This window comes from Triticum aestivum, chromosome 5B, assembly GCF_018294505.1.
Source record: "Triticum aestivum cultivar Chinese Spring chromosome 5B, IWGSC CS RefSeq v2.1, whole genome shotgun sequence".
NCBI classification, from domain to species: Eukaryota; Viridiplantae; Streptophyta; class Magnoliopsida; order Poales; family Poaceae; genus Triticum; species Triticum aestivum.
Window position 1 is genome coordinate 557,481,483 of NC_057807.1, and position 10,473 is coordinate 557,491,955.

The 10,473-nt window shown below is 41.3% G+C and overlaps 1 protein-coding gene across 1 annotated transcript; it reads left to right on the forward strand.

The window, feature by feature from the left end:
* Positions 1-633: 633 nt before the first annotated feature.
* Positions 634-8,987, forward strand: LOC123113196 (DNA-directed RNA polymerase II subunit RPB2). The gene is made up of 25 exons (XM_044534367.1): positions 634-1,096; positions 2,380-2,601; positions 2,684-2,974; positions 3,128-3,325; positions 3,543-3,607; positions 3,672-3,758; positions 3,866-3,986; positions 4,079-4,123; positions 4,205-4,342; positions 4,459-4,531; positions 4,620-4,696; positions 4,775-4,882; positions 5,008-5,124; positions 5,471-5,626; positions 5,734-5,835; positions 6,026-6,151; positions 6,228-6,305; positions 6,385-6,480; positions 6,588-6,703; positions 6,795-6,864; positions 6,943-6,996; positions 7,086-7,229; positions 7,324-7,623; positions 7,800-8,222; positions 8,529-8,987. The coding sequence occupies exons 1-25, from the start codon at positions 749-751 to the stop codon at positions 8,637-8,639; spliced, it is 3,666 nt and encodes a 1,221-aa protein (XP_044390302.1). The 5' UTR covers positions 634-748; the 3' UTR covers positions 8,640-8,987.
* The last annotated feature ends 1,486 nt before the right edge of the window (positions 8,988-10,473 follow it).

The window sequence follows — 10,473 nt, forward strand, 5'->3', positions numbered from 1 at the left end:
TCACAAATATTCATCACAGAGACTTGTAGCACTGTAACTTCTCCGGGTGTCCACATCAAATAGGATATAATGCATCCAAGTTAAGTAGCAAGTGTATTCGCAAAAAAAAAAGAAAGTTAAGTAGCAAGTGTAAATTAGTACGACATCATTTACAGGGAAAGCTCATATACGATTATAGTTGTAGCATGAGAGTTTTCATTTTGGGAACATGAAATTATCCTTTTCCTTTTAGCAAACAGACTGACTTCATTGACTAACATAGTAACAATTGACTGAAACTAAGAACTAAGTATATATTGTCAGCATATGCTTTTTACTCACTCTGTAAACTAGTAGTATAATGTAGAACTGCAAAAACGCCTTATATAAGTTTAGAGAAGAGGTAGTGCCATTTTATATCATTTTATTAGTTTCTTTTATATATAATATTATTTTTATTGTCGCCGGCCCTTTAACATTTTTTAGGGTATATCCGGCCCTTTTACATGGTACTGGTCTGTTACTAATACGCATCAGGCCCACTTTCCATCGTCACTAAACGAGGCCTAAGTAGGCCCGGCGCACAAACACTGAAACCGACCTCCCCTGCGCCCCCAATATAGACCGAACCAGATCGGCGGAGCGCCCCCAATTCCTCACTTCCTGCTTCCGCCCCTCCCCCATCTCCCCTCCTCCACTCGCGAGCGGCGGTGAGCCGACACACCCACCCCATCCCCGAGCGCCGCTAGGGTTGCGGCTCGCTCCGGCGATGGAGGACGACGAATATGAGGAGGGGATGGAGATGGATATGGGAGGGCACCAGCACCTCCAGCACCGGGGGTACGGAGCCGAGGAGGAGGTCGAGGGGGGATACGCCGGCGGCGGGGACGGGGAGGATGAGGAGGAGGAGGCGCGGGACGAGGAGGAGATTACCCAGGAGGACGCCTGGGCCGTCATCTCCGCCTACTTCGAGGAGAAGGGCCTCGTGCGCCAGCAGCTCGACTCCTTCGACGAGTTCATCCAGAACACCATGCAGGAGATCGTCGACGAGTCGGCCGACATCGAGATCCGCCCCGAGTCGCAGCACAACCCCGGCCGCCAGGCCGAGTTCGCCGAGGTTGCCCTCCCGACCATACCAAATATGGCTTAATTTTCGCTCTTAACTTGGCCGGTTAGGGTTTGGCGGCCTTGGTATGAGTAGCTGGTGACGGGCGGGTCTCAGATTAGATGGGGCGCTGCTCAAATAGATGGCCAGCTAGGGTTTTGCGGGAGTATTCAGCTGCTTGCTGGTGTTTATGGTGGGGGTCTGAGAATTTTGACAATGATTAAGCAACAAAAAAAAACCGTGATGGTGGTGGTTGGATTGAATTTTGATTCTGAAGGGTGGAATTGCTTGGCTGTGATTCAGATGAGACCTCCCTTTGCAAGCTCCCTTTCGGATAGGTGCTAAAGCTTGAATTTCAGAGTGTGGCACTAGGAATGCTTAGAATGAGTTTTGCAGACATGCTTGTTGGCTAGTTTCAGTTATTTCTCATGGGTATCTGTCTCAGGGTTTTGACTGTCAAGATGATTTCTGTTATTTTGCCTGTTTTCATCAGTGTAAACTGATGAAATTGTACTGGGAAATCCAGAAATATGTAATTATTGTGTTGTTATAATAGAGTTGAAGCCAACTAATTAATTTATTAAATATGTAATCACAAACTTTCAGGACCTTTTTAACACTGGTTGTGAGAAGGCACCTCGGTTCTTCTATACTCCATAGAAGAAATGTTACAAGTGAAATAAAGATATATTTATGCTGAAGGTTAGAAACTGAAATGGAGCTGGGGCAAATTCCTTTTTCCTTAAAAATGTGAAGAACTGGCTGGTCATTGTTGTTCTAGTCATTGTGTTGCCAGACTATGCCGTCCACTGAACAATGTATATTTCAAGTGTTCTCACTGGCTGTTATCTTAACAAAATGGCCTGCCTATGCGAACAAGAACTACACCGTTGATGTGGGTGCTGTTAAGCTTTAAGCAGTATAAGTGAATATATCCACGATGGTAACAGGGAATGAACTGCCCCACAAGTTCTGAAGATGAATGTTGTTTCTGGCTGGCATGATCAGAGTCCAACTTTTTTTGTTTTGTTTTCATGAGCTATAAGCCTTACATGAGCACGTTCACATCCTCTAGGATAGAAGTGCATGCCAACAATGGTGTAGACGTATTTCTGTTACTTAACAGAGAAAACACACACATAGACCCTCTGTGAGTTCATGGCAAATTCTGAATGTTGCTAATGCTACCATGTGCACACTTGCTAATGCCCTTTCAGTTTAAACCATGCTTTCTTCTTATTATTTTCGCCATTTTCCTTGAGCTATCACTTACGATGGTATTGATTCTTCTATAGACACTCCACAAGATCAGCTTTGGTCAAATCTATCTGAGCAAACCAATGATGACTGAAGCTGACGGAGAGACTGCTACCTTATTCCCCAAATCAGCAAGGCTCAGGAATCTGACATACTCAGCACCACTTTATGTAGATGTATCATACAGAGTTGTAAAGAAAGGACATGACTGTGAAGAGGTTACAGAAACTGCGGAGTATCCGAAAGTCTTCATTGGAAAGGTGTTGTGGCTAACAACTTGACACATGCTTGTAGTATGCGCTGTTTGTATTCTTTGATTTTCAACTGTTTTGCCTGTTGCAGGTTCCAATCATGTTGCGTTCTAGTTACTGCACACTGTTTCAACAATCTGAAAAGGATCTCACAGAACTTGGAGAGTGCCCTTATGACCAAGGAGGATATTTTGTAATCAATGGTAGTGAAAAGGTTCTCATTGCCCAGGAGAAGATGAGCACCAACCATGTCTATGTGTTTAAGAAGAGGCAACCAAATAAGTTTGCATATGTGGGTGAAGTCCGTTCAATGGCAGAGAACCAGAACAGACCTGCTAGTAGCATGTTTGTTCGGATGCTTTCCCGAGCAGGCGCGAAAGGGGTCAGTAACTTACTGAAGCCTTGCAAATAGTTCGTCACAGATGCATGTGTATCAGTCTAGGGTTGCCTTCTTACATGGCATACATATGTGGGAATGCAATGAGTTGAACTAATGTTAGGATCTTGACGCTATGAAGTGTTTCCTATGTTGCAGGGTTCATCTGGTCAATATATCCGTGCTACTCTGCCCTACATTCGTGCAGATATTCCCATCATCATTGTGTTTAGAGCACTAGGATTTGTTGCTGACAAAGATATACTGGAGCACATATGCTACGATTTCTCCGATACACAAATGATGGAATTGCTGCGCCCATCTTTGGAGGAAGCTTTTGTCATTCAAAATCAGCAGGTATTCCTTGAGCTATTGATAAGTGAAACTAAATTGTTCTTTATTACTTGCATTGATATCACATCTACTTGAATTTATGTCATGAAACTAAATTGTTCTTGCTTGCTAGGGCCTAGGGCACATCTTAAATTGAGCTTCGGTTGGAACTTAAGTAGTTATATAAGTTGCTACATTGATATTATTTCATGGGTAAAGCTTTGACAAGCCTTATCTGTAGGTTGCTCTGGACTACATTGGAAAGCGTGGTGCTACAGTTGGTGTAACTCGAGAAAAAAGAATAAAGTATGTCTCTACATTTTTTGCTAGAAGAGTAAATTTCTTTTTAGTACTGACCTCCTTAACTTAGGTATGCAAAAGAGATACTTCAAAAGGAAATGCTGCCCCATGTTGGTGTAGGCGAATTCTGTGAAACTAAAAAGGCATACTACTTTGGGTATGTGTTCCGTACTGCACATTAGTCTGTTGTCAATCAAAAAGTTTGCATTCTATGATACAGCTTGTTACAAAGCAGATAAGCTAATTTCCTACCTCACTATGCAGGTATATTATTCACCGCCTGTTGATGTGCGCTCTTGGTCGAAGAGCTGAAGATGACAGAGATCATTACGGCAACAAAAGGCTTGACCTTGCAGGTCCATTGCTTGGAGGACTGTTCAGAATGGTTTGTTACAATATGCCAGCAAATTTGAGTGTGTTTATATCTTCTTTTTTCTTCAGCTGGGAGCTTAATTATGTTCTTCCTTTCAAAATCAGCTTTTCAGGAAATTGACGAGGGATGTGAGGTCATATGTTCAGAAGGTTTCTCCCTTGTTTCAATGACCATGCTCTGTCTCTTTCTCAGTCCTGATAATTGCTAACTGCTGTTTCTGTTGAACCCAGTGTGTCGATAATGGGAAGGAAGTCAATTTGCAATTTGCTATTAAAGCTAAAACCATTACTAGTGGATTGAAGTATTCCCTTGCTACTGGAAACTGGGGACAGGCTAACCAAGCTGGCACAAGAGCCGGTGTGTCTCAGGTGTGTACATTTTCATGTCTCATTCACGTGTATGCTTTACTACAATTTGGTTTTTGGTTTAGCGAACGAACGTTCCAATATGTGTTCTTAATATTTCTTCTTCTTTTGACACCAAGGTGCTTAATCGTCTTACGTATGCTTCTACATTATCACATCTTCGGAGGTTGAACTCTCCCATTGGGCGTGAAGGTTGATATTGCTCAAATTGTATCATACATTACTTCCCCATTGAAATTTGATCGCCTTAGGGTTATTGATCTTAATATCTTATTAACAGGGAAACTGGCAAAACCCCGCCAATTGCATAATTCTCATTGGGGAATGATGTGCCCTGCTGAAACACCTGAAGGACAGGTAAGTTATTCACATTTTAAAATTCTCTTTTGTCAAAGGAGTTGGTCAATGGTTTATATTCTATACACCTTTATTCAGGCTTGTGGCTTGGTTAAAAATCTTGCCTTGATGGTTTATATCACTGTTGGTTCTGCCGCAAATCCTATTTTGGAATTTTTGGAAGAGTGGGGCACAGAAAATTTTGAGGTTTGTTTCGCCTTCTCAATGTGTGCGCATGCATTTTCATTTGCTTATCTTACCCAAGGTTAAAGTTTCGTGTCATTTACCAGTTACAACAGTCACTGATTTGGTTCTTGATTCTTTTTTAACAGGAGATATCACCGGCAGTCATTCCTCAAGCTGCTAAAATATTTGTCAATGGTTGTTGGGTTGGAATTCATAGGAATCCTGACCTATTGGTGAAGACCCTTCGTCGTTTAAGAAGACAGGTTTGCACCCTGCTTCTCCTGTTTCATGCTAAAAGCTGCTGGCATTGTAGCAGAATGGATATGAGTATTGAAAAAACATATATTATCTGCATAATTTGTATATTTAATAGTTTGGGGCACTCCATTAATAAAACTGATGTGATTTTGTTGCCCTTTCATATGCAACCCTAACTTTGTTATCTGCTACTATCCAAAGTAAAGATCATTTTCAAGATGTACGGTAAACATGTACATCTTGAATTTCTTTAGCATAGAACATGTTAAGAAGAAAGCCTTTAATTGCTGGTATGTGATTTTTAATGAGATCAAGCTCTCAAAATTACATGCTGAATGTTGTTAATTTCAGATTGATGTCAACACTGAAGTTGGTGTTGTTCGTGATATTCGTCTTAAAGAACTTCGACTCTATACTGATTATGGGCGTTGCAGTCGCCCGCTGTTTATCGTTGAAAACCAGAGGCTTCTAATTAAGAAGAAACATATCCGAGCATTGCAGCAAAGGGTCTGATATTCTTCAATTTATGCTAGTTTTTATTCAAATTTGAATTGGTATGCATGTATTTTTTTTCCTCATATGCTTGTATATTATCCTACTGTATGGTCATCCAGGAGACTCCTGATGAGGGTTGGCATGACTTGGTTGCCAAAGGATTTATAGAGTACATAGACACTGAAGAGGAAGAAACTACTATGATCTCTATGACTATACGTGTAAGTTCTGTTTGCATTTGAAGTCTACCTGATTGAACAGTTGTGGGCTGACCAAGTTCTCCATTCTATTGGCATTCCTTTACATGAAACATCTTTGTTTCTTCGTTCTATTCGCATTTCTTTATGCTGAGGCTTTTCCTTCATCCTAGATTCATGCTCTGCTAGTAATGCCGACAAATTAAAATTTCAGGACCTTGAAACTTCGAGGCATAATCCAGGGGAGGCATATTCTGAGACTTATACGCACTGTGAGATCCATCCTTCATTGATACTTGGTGTGTGCGCATCAATTATTCCTTTTCCTGATCACAACCAGGTGACTCATCCCCTTGCATAATGCTAATCCACTGCATATGTTTTTAAACATGTCTAATTCATTTCTTTGATTACAGTCACCTCGTAATACATATCAGTCTGCTATGGGAAAGCAAGCCATGGGAATCTATGTTACCAACTATCAGTTAAGAATGGTGAGTGCCATTTGTCTTGGTATCTTGGTTTGATGGTCGGTCTTGGTTTGAACCTTCATCACCCACCATTTGGATTCAGGACACATTGGCCTACGTTCTGTACTACCCACAAAAGCCTCTTGTTACTACTCGTGCTATGGAGCATTTGCACTTCAGGCAGTTACCAGCTGGCATTGTAAGTAAACAATCTTAACTTGGGGCACTCTGTTTGCTCTTTTAATCATATTCTGGATCTTTGCATTTTATGTAATTATTAATATCTTGCTTTGGTGTTCTGTGAAGAATGCAATTGTTGCTATTGCATGCTACTCTGGATATAACCAAGAAGATTCGGTTATTATGAACCAATCTTCAATAGATCGTGGGTTCTTCAGATCACTATTTTTCCGCTCTTACAGGTACAGCTAGCATTTCAGCATATTCTAGTGTAAGCATGCCACCACTCATTTACCCAAATGCCCAATCTAATAATTCAAATTCCATATGCAGAGATGAGGAAAAGAAGATGGGAACTCTTGTCAAAGAGGAATTTGGTCGTCCAAATAGGGAGAACACTATGGTGATTTTTTGAATAATTCATCATGCATTTTCTCTAAGCAGATCTGATGAACTAACATTCTTGTATTTTTCCTTGTAGGGAATGCGCCATGGGTCTTATGATAAATTAGATGATGATGGCCTTGCACCACCGGTAAGTAGAGGCCTTGTTACTCTAGGCTTATCTTTATCACTCAATTGTGCTGCTGATTGCCTATAATGTATAGATAATTCATGTATCAGGGAACAAGGGTCTCTGGGGAAGATGTCATTATTGGGAAGACATCTCCAATTCCACAAGATGATGCTCAAGGGCAAGCTACTAGATACTCAAAGCGTGATCATAGTACTTCTCTGCGTCACAGTGAAAGTGGGATGGTGGATCAGGTTTGTTTGTTTTTGGCTTTCTGCCACCACTTTTATGTTTCTATGTGGTGTTTTCAGTTTCAAACAAACAGCTCCTAAGTAAGTTTGTTTGCAGGTTCTGTTGACAACGAATGCTGATGGTTTAAGATTTGTCAAGGTTAGAATGCGATCAGTGCGCATACCACAAATAGGAGATAAGTTCAGCAGTAGGCATGGTCAGAAGGGAACTGTTGGAATGACTTACACACAAGAGGACATGCCATGGACAATCGAAGGCATCACACCGGATATCATTGTGAATCCACATGCTATTCCATCCCGTATGACTATTGGCCAGCTGATTGAGTGTATTATGGGTAAAGTTGCGGCTCACATGGGAAAGGAAGGAGATGCAACTCCTTTCACTGATGTTACTGTGAGTAATCTTTTGGGGACTCATTGTTCTTCTACTCTAATTGTTCTCAAGAAAAATATATCAATGTCCTGATGTGATCTTTTAATAGCGTTTGTAACCTCTTGTCTAACTCGCATTTAAACTTAAACTTGCAATGTAGTATGTGTGTACTCATTAATTTTTAACTTACATTTCAGGTGGATAATATCAGTAAAGCACTGCACAAGTGTGGCTATCAGATGCGTGGATTTGAGACCATGTACAATGGTCATACTGGGAGAAAATTGACTGCAATGATTTTCTTAGGTCCAACTTACTACCAGAGACTTAAGCATATGGTGGATGACAAAATTCACTCTAGAGGTCGTGGTCCTGTCCAGATACTGACCAGACAGCCAGCAGAGGGGCGCTCACGTGATGGTGGTCTCCGTTTTGGAGAAATGGAGAGGGATTGCATGATTGCTCATGGAGCTGCATTTTTCTTGAAGGAAAGGTTATTTGACCAGAGCGATGCTTACAGAGTGCATGTTTGTGAGAAGTGTGGACTCATTGCCATTGCCAATCTCAAGAAGAATTCCTTCGAATGCAGAGGCTGCAAGAACAAAACTGACATTGTCCAGGTAAGTAGGAACTTTATTTTGCTCTGATCCCCCCTTTAGTTCATATTACTTGAATGCGAAAACCATATCTAGAAATACTACTAGGAACTTTATTTTTCTTAGGTTCATATTACTTGAATGCGAAAACCTTATCTAGAAATACTACCTCTGTACCAAAATATAAGGCGTTTTTGCAGTCTAAATTAGTCTTAAAAACGTCTTCACGGATAGAGTACTATGCTTCCAAATAGCCAGCCCCTCGAGCCATCTTCCTTGTCTCGCTTTGCCAGAGTTAGTAATCATACTGTCTTATGTTCTCTTGCACAGGTCCATATACCGTACGCATGTAAGCTCCTCTTCCAGGAGCTCATGGCGATGGCGATTGCTCCCAGGATGCTCACCCATGAGGTCAAGGGTGCGAGGGATAAGCACCGTTGAGCTTGAGTGTTGTATTCGGGTGCCTGACTGGAACTGTTTTCCGGGGTACCTTGTTGCGGAACTTAAGAATGAGTATAGCTCTTCTGATATGGATTTTGGTTCTGATGGCTAGGCATTTTGAAGAGCGATCATCCTTCTGATTGTGTCCTGGATACCGTCAGATACCAGACCCAGACATGAAGTTACTTAGGTTCTTTATTACATTAGTATTCATTTACTAACAGGACTAATAATGTGTTGTAACATCATCTTTTGACAGTCTTGGCTTTTAAGAGCTCAACTCGAACGATGTTTGTATGAAGACAGTTGCATGAATTTCTGGGTGAGGCATGAGTAGCCTTCTTATTACATTAGTGTTCATTTACTAACAGGACTAATAATGTGTTGTAATATCAGGAAACCAAGGAAACCCTGGAACGCATTTAATTTAGATTTTAGAAATTTTAATAAGGCATAACTTTTGAACTGTGTGTCGAAATTAATATCTGTTTTCACTGTTGGAACCCTTGCAACTGTTGTTCAAAACAAAATCTTGCATGGGTATGTTCTGATGAATTTTTTGTGTGCAACTGTGTAGGAATCAATGTGCAACTATATGATAGTTGATGTGCAACTTTTTCCTACTTGTGGACGTGCAATTTTTACTCATGCGAACAGATGTGGATGCATTTAATTCAGGTTTTTGTTTTTCAAAAAAAAAATCATAACTTTTGAGTTGAATATCGGAGTTAAGATCCGCTTTCACCGTTGGAACTAAGCCTGGGAATAGTTTGAACTGAAACTTAGTTTTTGGATTGGCTTTTGATTTGGTTTCTATAGGTTTGGTCTCTATTGGATTGAGATGGAAACCCGTTCTGTTTGGTTTGGGTTGTGCCTGAAAATGAACTGGATAGGTTTGGCTTGGATTCAGATTTCTTAGTCCAAAACAAGTGCAAACCATGGTTTGAGACCAAATCAAGCGATTAGTCTGAGCCGCGCGCCGCTTTCACCTCCAGCCAAATTTTCGAGACGCGATCGAACTTTGTTGTTGCTGCCCACATGGCCACACGCACTGCAAGACAGTTCACGTATGTACGTATTCTACGCGGCGACAACAAAGTAGTGGCGACAAAATCGATCAATCCAACAGCAGCTGCTGCTGGCCGGAGACCGTCGGCTGTCACGAGCTTTGACTATAGTTTGACTAGATTCATGGTGTGCCCTGTCATGAATTTGTCCACGGTTTGAATCTGTGGGTTCAATCCAAAAGTTGGAAATGGTTTGGACTGTGTTGGACGGAGAGCATGTATAGTTTGGTTTGGTTTAGATTCTAGATGAAAATATCTGGGTTGGTTTGGTTTGGATGCGTGCCGTGTATTTCTATGGACTGGACTGGTTTTAGTTTGGATATCAAACTATTCCCAGGTTTAGTTGGAATCCACACAACATGTTCTTCAAAACTAAATCCCGCAATGGATATGTTTGGACAAGTTTTATTATGTGCAATTTAATCTCTGTTAGATGCAAGTGCCTAGCAGTTGATGTGCAACTATGTGAGAGTTGATGTGCAACTTTCTCCCTACCCATGAACGTGCAGTTTCACTGATGGCACCTCCACCCCCAACTTACCCCGTAGCAGTGAGATGTGCAACTTCGTTTATTGCCCAGGCCAACTACTTAGTAGTTATATGCAGCTTTCCCAGCCCGTGGATGTGTGGATTGCACTATTTGTTGTCTCGGCCAACTGCCTAACAATAAATGTGCAACTTCGGATGCTTCCTCGGCCAACTATCTAACAGTGATGTACAATTTTTCCCCATACCCCGTGAACGTGTAGTTTTTCCTGCTAGGACCT